The 19,453-nt window shown below is 39.0% G+C and overlaps 1 protein-coding gene across 4 annotated transcripts in view; it reads right to left on the reverse strand.

Annotated features, from left to right (window-relative positions):
• The window catches only part of LOC141902885 (hepatocyte growth factor receptor-like), a 38,167-nt gene that overhangs the window by 3,779 nt on the left and 14,935 nt on the right, over positions 1 to 19,453 (reverse strand). For 3 of the 4 annotated variants that reach the window (XM_074790806.1, XM_074790807.1, XM_074790808.1), the window contains exons 5-19: positions 15,816 to 15,980; positions 14,943 to 15,088; positions 13,871 to 14,009; positions 13,053 to 13,189; positions 12,082 to 12,366; positions 11,779 to 11,896; positions 10,818 to 11,087; positions 9,481 to 9,639; positions 7,388 to 7,637; positions 4,190 to 4,333; positions 3,733 to 3,816; positions 3,407 to 3,591; positions 2,524 to 2,633; positions 1,665 to 1,827; positions 673 to 809 (exon numbers count right to left, since the gene is read on the reverse strand). In XM_074790806.1, coding sequence (XP_074646907.1) covers positions 673 to 809; positions 1,665 to 1,827; positions 2,524 to 2,633; positions 3,407 to 3,591; positions 3,733 to 3,816; positions 4,190 to 4,333; positions 7,388 to 7,637; positions 9,481 to 9,639; positions 10,818 to 11,087; positions 11,779 to 11,896; positions 12,082 to 12,366; positions 13,053 to 13,189; positions 13,871 to 14,009; positions 14,943 to 15,088; positions 15,816 to 15,980 — 2,492 coding nt within the window. The remainder of the gene's footprint in view (positions 1 to 672; positions 810 to 1,664; positions 1,828 to 2,523; positions 2,634 to 3,406; positions 3,592 to 3,732; positions 3,817 to 4,189; positions 4,334 to 7,387; positions 7,638 to 9,480; positions 9,640 to 10,817; positions 11,088 to 11,778; positions 11,897 to 12,081; positions 12,367 to 13,052; positions 13,190 to 13,870; positions 14,010 to 14,942; positions 15,089 to 15,815; positions 15,981 to 19,453) is intronic. The other variant, XM_074790809.1, reaches the window with a different exon arrangement.

The raw sequence follows: 19,453 nt of genomic DNA on the forward strand, positions 1-19,453 counted from the left end.
GGCCCCCGAAACCACCCACTAATCTAGGATTTTATCCGTGTTTAGACATACTGAAGGAAAATATGCTTGCTTTTACACAGGGGGCCTCAAGATTCAGGCATAAATTATAAATCAATAATCCTGATGTCTTTAAATGCGGTTATTGAAATCACAGTAGACTGTGCCTAAACCGGTAAAGTTGGGATCTTCATTTTTCTACCAAATTAGTCGGTTACCGTTTTGAAGCACAACAACTGAATAAGTCCTTTCATGTAGACTTAACGTTTTACGTTCTCTTACATTATGCGACACTTTCCTCAACTTCAGTTCACTCATGATGCACTTTTGTAATGAAAACAATGGGCGATTTAAGTCACGAGTGTGCAGTAATAGTGACATAGGGCTTAATATAAATCATTGAAAAGAAAGATGGATAGTATTGTAGGTGTAGTTTACCGGTTTAGGGGCAAAATGAACGGAAATCATGTCAAAATTTACCTGGGTGAGGTAAATTACCGAATAGAATGATAACGGACCAGGCTATGTTTATGTATTGAAAAACAGTAGTAAACGGAAATCTTAGTTTTAATTCACTGAATTAAACGGGTTACCGATGCACCTGTTCCCGTTTAGGCAGAGTCTACTGTACGATAATAAGGCTCATTTCTCTACTGATTGAAACGGAATACTTACAGCTGATCGGGACAGTAAGCCGGTTGAGGTAAAATCCTCCCCTCTTTCAAATATTTCAGTATGTCCCAATTGTCTACTCCGGGATACGGCGTGACTCCTCGAGTAATCAACTCCCATAGTACAACTCCATACGACCACTGAAATACACATTAACAAATGGCTTAATTAATCATTGTGACTGAAAACAAAATTTCAAACTAAAATAAGAACTGTTTTATTAAGTCCTAGTGTTGGCAAGTCGTCCATAAATTGGCATCTCATGATTCTTAGAACAGTTTGTAACAGCTAAAGTCAACCCCCGATATACCGCCCACATCGGTGCAGAACAATTTTGGCGGTATAGAGAGTATGGCAGTATATCGGGGAGTTTCACTATGTATTTGTATTGGGATGCTCATTGAGAAACCTGGCGCTAGGCGGGGGTGGCGGTATATGGGAGGGCGGTATATCGGGGGTTCACTGTATAACATTTTGAAAATCGACAAATTCGAAAATCAAACGCTAATTCAATAAAGCGTTTGACGATAGTGATTTTAACAGATGCGTGTTTGTTCTGACAAAATTTAACTGATTGTCACGCCATTTCCAACGTGAGAATGACAAGCATCGTTGCATAACAGTGCCTGGTACTTCTTCTATCAAAACCGCCCATATCACATTGCTAGAATAAAACCAACCAAGTGTAACCTGCAGTACCGGTATCATTATCGAGTCTATGAAATGACAATTTTTAAATTTGTATTCATGAGCAAGAGCGCCAAGAATAAAGATGGCGAATTTCACCGGTGGCTAAATGCAATACCGCAGTGCCGGGTCGTATAGAAAAACCATTGGCGATGAATCCAAATTTAGAAAATATTGGCAAAAACCATAGGAAAGGGTACAGTACTCGATGAAAATATAGTTTCCTGGAAAGGTGCTGATTGATTGATATTTCAGTCACGTTTTTGAATAGTGACTCTTGACTGAGTTATTGAAAATCTATCACTCACCACATCGGTTTTCATATCGAATATATTTTTCTCGAAACTTTCCGGGGCCATCCATCGCACCGGCAATTTTCCCTTCTTTTCTCCAATCTTATAATAGGATTGTTCATAAATATCTCTGGATAAACCGAAATCTGCTACTTTTACGGTCATCATATCGTCCAACCTATGAAATATACAGATGCACTGACTAAGCCTTTCTTTTAATTCTGATATCACACTGCAACTGACATTCATTAAACAGCCAAAATCAAGTGTACATACAGTAGACACACGGGACCGGATCTTAGTACGGTAGCGGAACTGAGCTAAAATTTGGCTAGGGCCTGGTCCAACATTACTGGTTGGGCCAAAAATGCTTGTGTGATCGTGGCTATAGTATAATTGAAGATTTTGAAGTTCAAAATCAAAACTGGGGCAAATTCGTTCTATGGTTGAGTGGGTGCCAAAATTAAAATCTGTCTGAATCCAATGGTAAATTTTTTTGGCCTACTGGTTGGAAAATTGTCCAATCTTAGGCAGTTCAAGACATTGGAACTATTTCTACAAATAACTCGATGTGTTTTAGTTCAATGGTGGTATATCCAAATCAAACAGTAAATCAAATAAGTCATCATAGTTAGGACCTTCACCATATTGATGACTTTCCAAATGATGACTTATACTTAGTACATTTAGTTGGAAATACTAATGGGTACTAAAAACTAGATGACAAAATATAGTACACTTCCGTTTGTATATAAATACTTTGATGGCAACTAATGCGTTGAAGCGAGTATAACTTAACTATATATAGTTTGTTACTTAGAGGCAAATGTTAATTGACTGTGGTGGAACCCGTACAGGGGGTTGATATACTTACATACAGTTACGTGCGGCTAAATCGCGATGTACAAACTTCAGACTAGATAAATATTCCATTCCGTGAGCGATCTGAACACCGAAATTGATCAAATCTTTCACTGTCGGACACTGTAATAATAATAACGTCGGTTTCAGCTATTAAGACGCAAATTGAAAGACTCAACATTCTATTTCGGAAATAGGGATCCATGGATTCCATGCATGCCCACTTGGTGAATCCTAGATAATTCAACAATTCTAATATTTAACGCCCCCTGGTGAATGAATACTGTAATCATTGACCTTGAAACTTGGAACAACCATAGTACATGCCCATTAGCTACAATTTTGCTATTGATTCTGGTTACAAAATATATCAAGGTATCAATATGAATGTATAGAAAAACCATGTTATTACCATCCTCCCTAGGCAGGGATTCGAACTTATGGCATCGCTACACTCAGCCACAGCACGAACCCCTGCCACAGTAGACCGGGCGTACAGGTACATGCGCAGCTTTGCCGCAAAAAAAACTTGCGGCATTAATCAGATAACTCGTATAATCGCTGAGGGAAATTTCACGGAAGAACTATAAATGGGAAAACACGGGATTTCTGATTGGCTAATAATGACATAACCTAAGCTGCGCATTTAGCTGTGCATTCAGTCTAGTGTGGCAGGGTTTTGTACCGTGGCAATCTCGATGTTATCAGGTTCGAATTCCTGCCAGGGGAGGATGTGTTATTACATAAATCAATGCCCCCTTGGCGAACAAATACAGAAACTAATGACCTTCAACCTCACCACCATCATAGAATGTCATGAACTACAATTTTGCAGCTGATTGAGGTAACCACAAATAGATGAGTGCTGATACATATGGTAATACTCTATTACTCACATTATTTTCATCTCTGATGTAAGATAACAGGTCTCCATGTTTCATAAATGGTAGCACAACTAAAGGCATCACTTCCTTATTCAAGCAAATACCGATCAAACTCAATACGTTTTCATGATGAAAATCTTTCATGATCAATGCTTCACGTATGAAATCATTTACATCCTGGTCATCATCTTTACGACCTACAAAATATTGATAAATGTATGCTAACGCTATATAGACTGGCACCAAAGACCCCTTCAATGGTACTCATGTTCATAAATTCATATAGGTATTAACAGAATCTGAAAATAACAGTGACCAGATAAAAATTATGTACTTACAAATCATTGTTTTTAGCGCCACTTCGATGTCGACCTTTTTATCCGGTCGAATCAAAGTTCCTCGTTTAACTAAACCAAAATGTCCTAAAGTTAGAAACGAAGGCAAAAGTTATTGTTATTCTCAATCCAAATTTCGGACGTTTGAAAAATTGAAAATGATTTCTGTGTCTCAGCAAGTATAGGTTAAAAGAAGGTAGAGTTGGATTAACCCTTTCAGTGCTGACTTTCGCTATAGTGCTTCTACTGCATTGTAAGTTACTAATATATCACATAATTCTGCAATTGTGGTTACAAAATATGCCTAGGTACCAATATATATGTATATATATATGGGTACAAAACTAAGCCAGCCACACTGAAAGGGTAGAGGGGTAGGGGAAATGATTTTGTTCAAAGTGAACCATCATTACCAGTGGCAGGCCTATGTAATATGCACTGATTTATTAAGAATGCGAACCTTGTCCAATAGTTTCAGCGACAATTAATTCACTTTGATCAATAACTAAACGAGCATCACTAATTAACATCATCGTTTCATCATCTACGGTATATCTAGGTACTGCCATTGCCATAGCCATCGGCGGATGAGGGGGACCATACACTGTAACACAATAAACATACGATAAACATGCATCTAGTTTGAGTTTCCAAAGACCAACGGGGTTAAGTGAAAAACTGCAAGCATTAGTGGAACTGAGGTACCAGCTACATATTTCTATCGTAATGCAGAATTTGAATCAAGAAACCAACAATTTCAACTCATAAGAGATAAGAAACATTTTGTGAATTAAGTAATCAAGGTTGTATTAAATGCTGAGGCAACAGCAGACTGGATACATATTCACTATGATACACCGGTAATCAAGCCTAATGAAAAACCTCGAAATACGAAATGATTGTGTTCGGATGTTTAGATGGCACAGCGAAACGACCTACAGCGCCACATAGTGATAAGGAAGGCAATTGTATCACTTGATAATACTTGATAATGACGCTTATTTTGATCAGTCATGTGATCGGCTCGTTACTAATGATTGGCTATTGTATATTCTTGTATAGCTCCTCTTTAGCAGACTGCAATGAAAATGATATTTAAGTTTCATGTTTATTCTATACGGTGTGCGCCAGGCTTCCATTTGCCAATCGTAAATTGTTAATCTAGTAAACGGTATCCATCAGTTCAGCGTAAATACATAATGGCAGGAATTTACACACAAGCGGTCTTCACCATAAGTTCAAATCCTTGCAAAGGGGATCGGAATAATTTAGCTCTACCTGTATATTGAACTTTCTTGCCGCGTTCACACTATATAATTGAAAACGTTTTAAATTTAGTTCGCTCTTATTCAGAACAGACCAAGCATTCATACTAGCAAAAAGTCTGCTCTAAACTGGTCTGTTCCGTTTCAGAATGGACTTTTTTGACCGACCAAAAAGAGCATTGCAGGTCCATTCTCAATTTTAGAAAAGACGACATCTCTCTGTGTGAGTAGAAACTTTTCTTTTATGGCATATCAATCATAGCATTGTGTCAAGCTGGACTAGAGATAACAGCTGATTTAAAAACTTGAATGAATGCACCGCATTGATTTAGTCCGTTTTAAATTGGTCCGTTCCAAATACTGGCAAAGTTAGAACGAACTAACCAGCGATAATGTGAACACAGCTCAGGAAACATCTCAGGAAAAACTATTCTCCATCCGACAATATACTACCGTGATTTAGGAATACATGCAAAAAATGAAAAATAATCATTAGTTCTATATACCAAGCCAATGGAGGGTGTATGGAACATAAAAACAGCTGGCATCATATGATTCAAAAACTCAACTCATGCGCTAAACAACAATACTGAAAACTAAAAACAAAACTGAAAGGAAAAAATTGAAGCTTTGATGATGGAGACACTGAAAATACAACACACAATCATACGAACAAGCGATAATTACTGAGTTTCATAGAATACTAGAATCCGTATTCTGTTAAATAGAATTAAGTTGGCACAGAGACTGCGTGTACCGCGGTGTCTACCGACGTCATCCAATAAATGTGAGAACTCACCTGAAAAATAATACATACTGGTATTTATCAGCTAGACGTGGATCTCGTACATGTATAAACATAACCCACCACGAAAAAAAGCAGTCAGATATTTCAGGATTTAACCTAGGGTTGGTTACCCTTATGTAGAGGTTTTAGTTTTTAACCTGGTCCTAGTGGTTATCGTAGCGATATTGAGAATTAGTGTTAACCAGGATTACTATGACATAATTACATCCAAAAAATGCATTAAACCAATAATAGAATGATATACATGACATTATTAAAAAAAAGATTTATATGCTGGCCCTGATAACATATTCAGTAACAATATTCAAAATACAGTTCCGTTCCACAGTTGTGGCACCCAAAATCTTAGGCTGAAAAGGAACCAACATTGACTGTTGAGTCATAGCATTTGAGTCAAATTCACCAGCCACATCTATAGGCTACCATCGTTAAACTGGGCCATGAATTATAGAGTTTTTGTTAATAAAACAAAGATCAACGTTATACAAATATCTACGCGAAAGTTAGCATGTAGAGCTGTCACACGTAAAACAACAAGAGAGCATATTCAATCATAGTCACTGCGATATGGCTCGGACTGGTTTAAGGTACTTTAAAAAGAAATAATACTGGTCATAAAACCATTCATGGACTTAACCTCATATGAGAAGGCTACTAGTGAGTATACTATAGCAGTCACATAAATCTACAAACTATATAGACGTGACCACAACAGATATGAGAATGATGTTGATTGGAGTGTTTTTATCATTTTGAGATGACCATGTAGATGGTGACACAGTAAAAATAGCAGTAGAGACTTAATTGTATTCTGTGTTATTGTAAAGAGGTGTACCTGTAAATCGTATGTTTATTGTATTCTGTAAAGCTTGTATCGTAAATATTGTAAACGCTTGTAAAATCTACTACAGCTCAACTGCTGATCCGTCACTCGTGAGCAGGGGCTCTTCTAGTTTTAACTTTGTGTTTCAAGGATATTACATGGTCTTCAGTTAAACAGCTTGTAGTGGTTCAGTTATGGAATGTCGACAGCCAGGGCGAACTTCAGTTATCGGAGTTAGTCGAATATTTGCGAACACTAAGTGAATCGGAATGTCAGTTAGTCGGAACTGTAGTCCAGAAATAGGCAATCTGAGCATGATCTCTGGAGTTCTGACTTAGTTCCAAGATCCAAGATGGCCACCACTGTGAAATATGTTAATATAGTGAGTTCCATTATCAGTTGCGATCACTAGCCGACTAACTACGAAAACTGAAATTCGCCCTCGCGGAGGTTAGAAATTTGAATTCAATTAGACGAGAAGATACAATATCCGTGTATGATGATGACGAGAGAAATCCCACAATAACGAAGCCAAGATTGAAAAATTCTGTATCAGAATGATTGTATTTGAGGAGTGACGTTTTGGCGTTTCAGTACGCCTGATGATGGCTGACAGTTGTTAGCCGAAACGTCGCTCCTCAAATATAATCATTCTGATATAGAATTTTTCAATCTTGGCTTCGTTATTGTGGAATTTCTCTCGTTGAATTCAATGCTATGTTGTTTTACGCGTGACAGCGTCCGTTGTTAGAAAGCTCTTACCGTTATCGTTACTGTCTATGCGATGCGATGAGTGTGCAGCGTGATAAGTAACGGCCATACCTGACGGCGACCGGGGTTTACTGAACGGCCATTTCTGTCGTCGCCGCTGACGCATCAACAATCCGATTATGACCATGAGTAACAGGGCGATGAGTAAACACACGAATAACGGTACCAGCCAGGTACTCGCCGGAAGTACGGACGTATACCGGAGATAACCGATATCGAATATCAGATTGCCAACGTGAACCTAAAACAAAACATACCAAGAAAATTTTATACCTCTGTTAACCATTCAGTGCTAACTAATTAATACCCGAAAGTGCTGGAGACAATTTGAAAATTCTAAAATAGGGGTCCAGGGACACCACGCCAACTTGGGAAGTGGTTTGAAACGCTCAACAATCTGACAATGTCAATATTCAGCACCCCCCCGGCAAAGGTATATTTGAACCAGTGACCTTGAAACTGGCCACAATCATAAAACATGCGATGACCTACAATTTTGCAATTGATTGTGGTAACAAAATATGCCAAGGTACTAATATGATAAGGTAATACAGAGTTAGTTCGCCATTCAACGCCCCCTGGTGACCATGTACAAAATCCAATGACCTTGAAACTCGCTACAATTATAGAACATGTCATAAGCTACAATTTTTTTGGGCTGAAGGTGTATGTGTCTAATGTCTATTTCAACCTGACTTGAGAGCATTCCGGGTGGCCAAGCTCAGTCAGTTTTGGTAGTAACTACCTGATAGAAGTCTTATTAGGAACAGAATGCATTGGCAGCTTAACTAAAATATTTTTTAATCCACTTTAAACTGTATTGAAGGATATCCAAAAAATCTGCATTGAGAGGGGTTCCTGAGAGAAAAGAGACTCCATGATTTGAAAGTTTAACAATATGTCTCCATGCCTACCAACTGAAGTTTGGTACGTAGGCATGGAAACATATTGTTAAACTTTCAAATCATGGAGTCACTTCTCTTCATTTAACCCCTTTCAGTGAAGACTTTTTGGATATCCTTCAATACAGTTTCAAATGGATTAAAAACTGATGATTTAGGTTGACTGCCTGTCCTTTCTGGTCCTAATAAGACTTCTATCAGGTATGTACTACCAAAACTGATTGAGCTAGGCCATCCGGAATGCTCTCAAGTCAGGTTGAAATAGACATTAATGTCTATTTATTAATTGATGAGACCTGTTTTTCTGGGATATTTTGCTTACTTTTTGGGGTACATACCTCATTTATGTCTTAACAGAATGCCAAAAATCGCGGAAAACAACTGAATATCCGATATATTTCCAGTTCTGTACCAATTAGATGGATTGGCAAAAAGACTCCTTAAGTCCAGTTGAATGAGAGAGAAAATCCTCCATTTTGTCAAATTTCTTGGATTTGAACATTGTTACCATGCCTACGCCACCCTGATTTAGTTGTTGAGACCCCACAAGAAAAATAACTTCATTTCGTAGGCAAGGTGACAATGTAAAAATTCAAGAAATTTGACAAAATGGAGGATTTTCTCTTGCATTCAATTGGACTTAAGGAGTCTTTTTGCCAATCCATCTAATTGGTACAGAACTGGAAATATATCGGATATTCAGTTGTTGTCCGCGATTTTTGGCATTCTGTTAAGACCTAAATGAGGTATGTACCCCAAAAAGTAAGCAAAATATCCCAGAAAAACAGGTCTCATCAATTAATAAATAGACATTAGGATAGATACATGTGTAAACCACATATCAAGACGGTCGGTTGAAGCATTTTCAAAACTTCCCAAAATTAACAGGATTCCATTTAGTTGGACGTACAGACGGATGAAAAGTGAATGCAAAATAGCCCGTACTTAAGTCACAAGTGGGCTGAAAATGAACATGATGAATTATTACCCCCTGGTTCCCACAGTAAGGCCTATATTAATTCAAAATTGCCAGAAAAAATAGAAAAACTTTTCCCCCAGGATTTCATTAGTGATTATTCAATTTTTCCAAATGGAAATGGGGCCTTCGTATTGAGCATATACCAACAATCTGGATCAACTGTAATGACTCCAATTATTCAATCTGCCAGGAATTCGACTCACCTCAACTTTTTGACGAGGTTCATTTTCGCTAATCTGGACTGGTCGATTCAGCGGTTCACACTTAAGTTCATCTTCGGTTAAACTACTAACGTTACAATTACTTGATCCTAATATCACTTTCACATCTTCTTTACGATGAGCTGAATTCAATCTTTTACCCTGCAAAAAATATCACCAATACACAGTTAAGTGTAAAGATATCAGCTGTATTCACACGCTAAGTTAGTCCATTCTAATTTTGTCCATTTTTGGAACAGACCAATTTAGAATGAACCCTTGATTATAAATAAACAGACCTGCCAACATTGAGTTTGACTATGTCTGAACAATTCTGAATATTGCCAGTAACATAGGCCTATAGGAGTTCCTCAGTAACATCACCAGTTTGACAGATTACACAATGGTACCAAAATGTCTGAATGTACTTTCCAAATTAGCCCGTAACGTATTGTAGTTTCCCCGTAACAGCACTGGTATCCTGCAATAACACGGATTTGGTAACGCACGGGTATTTAACTTCGATAGTCTGGTTTAAATTTCTGGAGCCTGCATCTCTTCTGGGAACAGGCGGCGGCTTCATCATCAGCCGATAGAGCAACGATTTCCGATTCACTATAGGCCTAGTTACTATCGTCCATTTTCCTTACTACAGATTTTACAGAAACAGAACCAAACATGGCCTACTTCTGTTATCCGAAGAAACTTGCCACAGTACACACACCGATAAATGATAAGCAGGTGGCGTCACATGTCGGCTGGGGATTGTGCTATTAAATATTTCTATCGCCGCTGACGAACTCAAACACGTAATTTATTAGACATAAAACCGAACATCGTAACATGTTTACAGTTCAATTGTGTTTTATAGAACCAAAACAGAACAACGTAACATTTTATTTTTTCCACTGTATTTTTTTCATTCTGATCGGAAAACGCTGTATTATCGACATACCAAACGTAACGTATTACGGCGAAACCGTAACGTTTGGCAGGTCTGAATAAATAATAATAATATGTGTCTTATAAAGCGCTAAATCCAGCAAAGCTGCACAGAGTGCTTTACAGTTTTTGGTATTATTACCCCAGTCATTTGATACTCTCTAATGTATCAGTCACATCGAGCGCTAACAAGCGCTCAGGAGTCATCTATCAGGCTAGGTACCCATTTACTCCTGGGTGGAGAGAGGCAATGAGGATAAGTGTTTTGCCAGAGGACACTACGGTAATGTATGGGGTTCGAACCCACGACCTGACTTCCCAGAGTTGAAAACTCTAACCGCTCGGCCACACTGCTCCACACATATTACACGCAAAAATCTGAATCATTTCTAACTAACCTTGATATCGAGATGAATGTCGTTGATGTAAAACAATCGTAGGTTTTGCGGTCCGGAAAATCGATGATAGACAGGATCGGGATAGTATCGCAGACGGCTCAGTTCGGGCTGCGTGGAATCGAACTCACGAAGCGGTTTAACGCCATCCATTATGAACCAGATGTCGGTAATGACGGATTTATCGGCGAGGATATCGACATCTTTTATCACGTCGGAGATGTTAGCGGTCTTACATTTCATCGACTTTCCGTCGCGCGCTGATGAACACGGCTGAAACCAAAATGTTCAAATAAATCAGAAGCAATCAAGGAGGTAAGACCCCCATTAACCCTTTCAGTACTGACTAATTAGTACCCAAAAGTGCTGAAGATAATTTGAAAATTCCACCCCAGTGTGTTGTATAACGGACATACTGCTATCAGTTCCTCTACACCGCAGTGCGGTGTATTCTTAGTTACTAATATTGCAATGCTGACAGGTGCTGCCATCTTTCAATATAGATAAAACCAAAAATACATAAAGAGGACTCTTTATGTATTTTTGATAAAACCTAATTACTGATAACATCAATTGACCGCAATGCAGTGTACTAGCTAAGTCCATCACCGATTTATATGCTGCACTGCGCTGTAGATGCAATGAAAGGGTTAAAGACTTTTTTATTTCTGTTCAACATCAAGCAACACGATATAGGTATTTCTCAGAGAAAATGAGTGACAAATACGAAACCAGGATCATTTGGGAGTACCTTGCTACTTTTTACCAGTTCCCGAGATGGTTATTTTTTTGTTTGATCAAAGTGAATTAATTTTGATCAAGTATGACTATAAGATATGCCATCCAGCGAGTAGCTGGTAGGACAGGACTGGCATCCCATCACAGTAAACAAAGTTTATGGTTCCACTCACTGTTGATCAAATGCGCCTCATAATAAGGCACCTCTGCTGGTTTCGATACTTACAGTGATGTGATTACTGGTTGTAATCTTTCCCTCTGGCAATCCTTTCACACTGATTCCCATACGAGGTTCTTGCACTACGTTCAAATTTGTCCCAATCACCGTCAAATCCAAACCACCGCTATAAAAAACAATCAGATAATCAACCAGATGTACAAGAATCTTTAAGCCGTTAAACATTTTGAAAAATTTCTTTTTTTGGAAAGTCTAAAAAAAGACTATCAGAAATAGAATCATTTATGAAATCGGTCCCTTCACTTCATTGCGCTCTGTCAATTACGAAACAATGTTTAAATTTTCTCTTACCTGAGAAAACTCCTTCTCGGGTAGATATCACTAATCGTAGGATCGTCTTTGAATTCAAACAGTTGTTTAGTGCTAATAACCGCGTTGTCTATTTGTACTGTAATACTCATTCCCGAACCGTTCGACTTCTTCTCGGTGGTCGTCGTTTCAGCTGAATCGGTAGTCATTGTCGATTCATCGGTCGTCGTCGGATCGGAAGTTGTCGATTTGGACAAGATTGCACGGCGCGCCACTTTAGAATGAAACCAAGGATTCGTGACGCATTTTATCTCGAAAGGCATGACCCTGGTAAGGAACAGTAAATATTGGTATATAGTCTAAACTTAGTTAAAAGAAAAAAACAGTTGTGGGATCGATTCAACTCTGAATCCAATAGGCGGTGTTTGTTGGGAGACAAGAGTTGACTGAAGCAACTTGGTTTGCTGTTTGGTTGGTGACTGGAGTGAAATGGCTTGAGGGAGGTTGCTTCACTCAATCAATGAATGAGTACCGGCACTGCTACTGCAACAAGTGAAGATTCTATGATGGTCTACCAGTTCGGTTCGGCGGTTGTTACTGCGCTTCAATTTCTTTTACATTTCAATTATTTCGATTCAACTTTTTCTAATTAGTAAAACTTTTCAGTAGAATCTCTATACTATACGCTGAGTGAGAAAGCGAATCATATCGATTCGATGATTTGCTTGATGAGATTCGCATTTTGAAGCCTAAAAGTTCGGTTCAAATTTCATTGACGAAAAACTAATTTTCACTACGAATAATAGTGTATTGTTGCGCCATCTAGTGTCTGCCACTACCCCATTCAATATCAATCAATGTCATCATCCAGATTGATACCGGGCACAGCCATATTGATTTTAACAAATTGATTGAGACGACAAACATAACTAAATTGTCAGTTGATTCAGCCAAATGAACACAGCTAATTTCTATTCCTCAGATACAGATATTCTTACTATTTTACTGCTTACCGCCATATTTTACAGGGAATGTGTCCAATCTTCACGGATAGTTGAGTCCCAATGTGTAAATTCCTACCAGTGATGGTAACATTTGTACCTCCAGACTTCGGTCCCATAAACGGTTTTATCGCGTCGATTCTAGGTACCTAAGTAAATTGATGAACAATAAAATTGTAATCATAGAAGATTAACAATCAACATGTACTATAATCAACGAATCAATGGTGACAAGGCAATATTTGTCAGGCTACTTCTCCTCTCAAGCCAGAGCACCTGCAGTTGCCAAATCTACCATACACGACCGGGAAAATGTATAGAATGTCCTTAGGTAGTTTACATTTTTATGTTAATCATGTTAATCAATGTTAACCCTTTCAGTACGTCTACACCGCAGTGCGGTGTATGAATCAGTGATGGATTTTGCTAGTACACCGCACTGCTGTGTATTGTTTTGATTAGTAATTAGTAATTATCTCTCTTGAAAAATGGCAGCACCTGTCAAACATAGTGAAATACTAGTAACTAACGATACACTGCCCTGCGGTGTAGACACATTATAGTGGTATTCCCATTATTCAACACACTAGGGTGGAATTTTTCAAAATTTTCAAATCATCTCCAGCACTATAGGATATTAATCAGTCAGCACTGAAAGGGTTAATCAAGCCCCAAGAGATAGCTTTCTATATCTAAGTGACATTACTATATTTTGGTTTCCAACCATCCTGTGAGTGGGTATTTTGCTATTTGTTGTTATTATTGGGATAAATCCTCGCGAGACTCAAATGACAAGCTATGGCATTTGCGCTAATTCTTAACATAATCACCTTGTAGTAGAAAGCTTTCATTCCGCTATCTACTGAACCTTCGATGATATATTTAGTTGTCGTCTGACTTCGATCTACGACCAACATTTCAATGTCTCGTTCTAGTTCCATATTTGACCGTCCAGTTATACACAAAACCCTAGAAACGAAGAGACGAATTGCAAAATTCATCATCGAAATAAACCTCGAAATAGGGCGCTGACTGCTAATACTAAGCAGGGAATTGTTATCATGAGTTAGAATCCCAGCTTGGTAGCGCGAAGTAAAGCACCAGTATATCATAAGTCCTTAAGGCAGAGAGCCCATTAGGAAAATAAAGATGATGATATGATGCCATAAGATCTTTACCCACAGGGTTTGAACTGACAACCTCACCTCCCAGAGTTGAATGCTTTTACCCTTTGCATTCAACTCTGGTACGCCAGGTTGTGGGTTCAGAAACCCCTGAGTAATGGGCAAGAATCTTATAGCATCATCAATGACTCTCTGGCTTTATGAGTTGTGCATCGAATTAAGCACAGTGATGTGTGTGGTTACTAAGGCTTAGTGTACACAGCATAAACTACACTCTTTTAATGGGAAATGTCACTTATTTTTCCCCACTTTTGGGCGTTGCTCCAAAACAAAAAGCCCTTTCTACAGAAACCAAGGTGTTGGTTTCGCGAAACAAACCTTTGTTGTTTCAAAGCAAGGCAGGTAGACATTTACTAATATTTTCTAAAATCAGGAACTGCTTCATCAGTACAGTAAGGGAAATGGGTGAGAGGGAGAACTGGGGAGAGGGAGAGGGTAGGGAAATGTGGGAGAGAAGGGAAACCAGGGAAGAGGTAGAGGGGAATAGGTTAAGAGAGGGGGAAGAGAAACAAGGGCAGAGAGAGGGACAGGAGAAACAAGGGAGAGAGGGAGAGGGGAATCAGGAGATAGTGAACAGACGGAAACAGGGGAAAGGGAGAGGAAGGAAGCAGGGAAGAGGGAGAAGGAGAGAAAGATAAAGGGAATGGGGAAACAGGGGAGTGGGTGATGAGGAAACAGGAGTGGGAAACAGATTCTACGAACAATTCTATGAACTTACATCGATTCGTTGCGTTCGGCGACTTTACACTTGATTTTTGCGATACGGACCTCGACGTTTGAAGTGGAGATCGCCGGATTACCGAAATCTCGTCCGCGGATGATGATCTGAGTACCACCTGCCGTCGGTCCTGATGAGGGTGAAAACTGAAAAAAATATCCCATCCATAAGGATTCACAGGCAAAGTTGTCGCTTAAACTGACCAACAAGTCTTTTAAAATGCTAGGCCTAAATGAAGGGAACTGAGATTGATGAAATCTGGATAATGCATAAATTCTGAGCCTGACGGTATAAGGCATCCTCGAATTTTTCATCGATTTTCATGATTTTCACACAATTCGCATAATCGTTCAAACTTTTCGCATCAATCTGATCCCTAAAGCCACAGACACACTGGGCGATTTCGTCGGCCGACGAACTCGGTGGAGGTCGCCATTTTGCTATCACGTGAACCGTCGAAGAGCCGTGATTGGCTGGTTAATACGGCGCTCAAGGCGACTGACTGATCGCCGTACCCGGACACACTGGGCGATTCAAGCGCTGACGACAGAATCCAACATGTTGGATTCGGGAGATTTCGTCAGCCGACTAAATCGCCAAATGCGATTGCCCGGACACACAAGGCGATTTCACCGGCGATTTCGTCAGTCGACGAAATCAGCCGACGAAATCGCCTAGTGTGTCCTCGGCTTAAGAGGAAAAGACAATGCACACCATATTGTACAGTATGCTGCCTACGGTAAAACAGGACATATCATATCTTTGAGAAAACATAAATTCCGAAAAATTTCACACATTTCTGATCATTCACAGAAATTCAACTTTTACGATTATTGCAGTTTTTTTACACGTATCGACAAACGTTATACGTACAGAATCGATGAACGGTGGACACGTATCTTTCGTCCATAGATTCGAACATGTGTCACGTTGCGTACATTGACCGTTGCACCAGCCGCAGTTCAATGGATCGGCAGTCGTCACGCATTCGCCGCATTCTTTATAAATGCGACACGAATCGACGGGAAATTGAATTATCTGAAAAATGAAGAAACAGAAATCAATAATATTAAGGTCTTCATCACGTTTTTTATCCATTTTCGAGCCAACATGAAAAGAACGGAAAATTTTTCATTTTGCATCATGACTGTGCTCTAAACAAAAAGCAACATTCAAGGAACATTGAAATGCTTTTTTTGCGATGAAACAAGAAACATTTTTTCGATCGCTGCATATAGGCCTGTGCGATGTCTGAATATCAAAACAAGAAACCCTCGTACGCAATATCCAATCAGTGACCACAAGCAGCTCACATGACTGAGGAACAATGTATTCTTTTTGGATATCATGCGGAACAATTACTACTGTTTTGGGACATTTACTAGGTTTGTTTCCCATGTTTCTTGTTTCGCTATGCGTGATCGTGGAAACATAAAAACACATCAATGCAAAAATCCTCTGCTCTGTGCGCTTAAGACTGGTTTGGGATAGAATTTATATTTGCCGTGATGCGCATCTCTGAGTTACTGCATCAGTTAAAAACAAATCTAAGATTGGTAATTAGATGAGTTTATAAAAATTCTAAGACCCACAATTGATTTTTGGTTTTATAACCAAGACCGGATTAAGACGGATTTGTACTCAGATCTTAGCACTGACTATGCCAACTGGCATATGCGAATGATTTGGGGGCATTTTTTAGACTTTCTGTTTTTGTCATCTACAAACACATTGGAATCTTGATCTTGATAAGTAAAAACTGTGCTATGACCGTGTCCTGCGTATTGGTGATGTGTGTTGGGGACGCAGGGATTACAACAGATCTCTTTCTTTAAATGTTATCAACACATAGCCGAATTTTTCGATATTGGGCTTATTTTTACGTTTATGGATGTCGTGACATTTACGTGATAGGATAAATAAGATAATCATAACAGGAAGGAAAGCAACAGGAAACAATCCGCAGATTGCCTCTCTGGAAACAGACTATATAAATAACTACTTTCGTTCAATAGTCTAATGAAAAAACCTAGAGGATCAGTTACAACAGAAAGGTTAGGCCTTTTTTTAATAGCTTGGTTTACGGGGTAGACCTATTAAAATATCATTTCGGAGGAGGAATAAAAAACAATTCCCTTAGTGAGATGAAATCCCTTTTTGAAGGAAGAGGGAACTGTCGATAGGGCAATATACATATGTCCATACAAACAATTCTTGGAAAGTTTGAATTCTGCACATTGCGATCAAAAAGAACCTTGCGTTTTAAAATTTTTTTTCATCATTCATCCTTTTGGCACCTGTGTGGAATTAAGCTGTTCTGGGCCTAATTTGGCATGGGCCGAAAAAATGCTAGTATGATCGCGGCTTGTTCTGACTCAATTAAATGAACCATTTTCAAAACAACTTTGAAAGATAGCTCATTGAATTCAGGTGAAAGGTCAGTACTCAAAGTGATAGTAGGTTTATCAATGAAGTGATCAATACTCTTCAGTAAAGCTACTGTCTGGTAGGAAAGTGTGCAGTGTCTTTTTTCTCAAGTCAAAATCTAAAATATCGTAAACATGTTTACCAGTTTCGGCCGACAAAAATCTCTATTTCGACAAAGCAAGATATAAAGTAGTGCCGAGTGATGCGATCCAAATGTGCAACAAATGGACCAGCGTTTGAGACCAGATGTTTGACATCAGGAAACCATACCGTTTTATGACCCTGATCGTACTTGTTACATCCAGGGCTCCCGATCCGGAAGCAGGGTTTTTGTTCCAGGTATAAATCTTTGGCGCCTGTAACTTGTACTTTTGTGAATAGATGAAATAATTGACTACTAAACGGCCATAAAGGCTTTAAAATGGCACGGTCATTTTCCTTCACAATTTTGAGTTCTATCTCCTCTTCTTCTAAAGAGCCATTTCCGCGGGATAAGTCGAAGATGAATACATGAGGTATCGTCAAGAACACGACCCCCTAAAATATTGAAGTTGTTTGTTCGTTTGTTTTGGCTTTATGTCACTTGGATCTTGGTTTCCCGAGACTACCGGTAACCCTATTGGACTGTCATTTGACCTCACGATGAGACAGCAGTTGAATCATTGCCAGCACTCTGTAAGCAGCCAGCAGGACTCGAACTCACTTGTCACTCAGCACTTTATAGAATTACGTATGATTAAAAAATCATTAGATAGCAAGGCCCAATTTAGGGATTTGTACCCGGTGGACCATTCCACCCCTTTCAAAATTCAAATGCGCCCCCAAAATGTCTGGAACAATACTTTTAGCAAGGATTATTTCAAAAAGGTGAAAAATAAAATCCGAATGGGCCCTGATAAGTGTCATAAAACCCCTTTTGTCCAAAATCTACAGTTGAAGGCCAGCAGAACCCCCACCAATATTTCGCACTTGCAGCCCCGCATTGCCAAACATGCCATTTTTTAATTAAGTGCCCATTAAACTTTTTTTGGTCCACCCCTTCAAAGAATCCTAGATCTGCCCTTGGATAGCAACCGGCGTAACTTGAAACTCAATCAATTCAGGATACAGCAACAGTTTATCTGATATAGATGGACATCATGCAACAATCTGCCTCCATAGCACCTTAACCAAACAGCAACTAAAACGCGAAGAAAAGCATAAGGCTTTTCCATAGTCATTGATTTGGAAAAAAACATTTTCCCGAAACTTGAGTATCATAAATCCACGATTTATCATTTACACAAACAAATCAATCGCAATTTCAAAAAGATTTTCATGCACGTTTTTCAGTGCAGCTGAGCAAAATCGGATTTGTTGAGAAAAAAGACGAGTAGAGACAAAGAGCGGTGATACTGGTTCATTGACTCTCTTATACCAAAAATACATAAAGAGGATGTATTTTTGCTCATACGGGTATCAGCAGCTGTAAAGGAGGTTTTTATAAAAAGCGAGGCGCGCTGAGGTTAGAAATCTGGTAACTGTGAAAATGAAACGCCCACCACCACCGCCATCATATCCTGTTCAGAGTTAAAACATGACACATCACACCAAAACACACCTCTAAACGGTGACCCCCTAATCAGTGTATTCAGTCGAGATTCACATGACTGTGACTGTGCTGTTGATACTGCGTTACAGCATTGTGCGCCTCTGTAATTCCAGGAATTACTGAAGCAACACAGTACCGTACCAGTACTACACAGCCGATCGCGTTACTGTTATTCTAATAATCATATCGAATATGTTTAGAGACAAAGTAATGGAACCGTTATTAGGGTTCGGGAATCCGATGAGAATATTTCTTAGCTATGAATCGCAAGAATTTGGGTATAATGCTTTAAAGCCCAAATGCCTTCAGGTTGAAAATTAGATTCAGTCATCCCTCTATTTCCCTATTTTCTCAGTAAACCCTGTTAAAACCTCTTTTTTGTCTAACATGCTTCAATATATATATTATTTATATCTGCCATAAAAAGTGTGTTTTTGGCCCCCCTCTTTTGAGTAATTTAGCTATTTACTCGGACAAAATTTGAAACCTTTGT

The sequence above is a fragment of the Tubulanus polymorphus genome, chromosome 3 (assembly GCF_964204645.1).
Source record: "Tubulanus polymorphus chromosome 3, tnTubPoly1.2, whole genome shotgun sequence".
In the NCBI taxonomy this organism is placed as follows: Eukaryota; Metazoa; Nemertea; class Palaeonemertea; order Tubulaniformes; family Tubulanidae; genus Tubulanus; species Tubulanus polymorphus.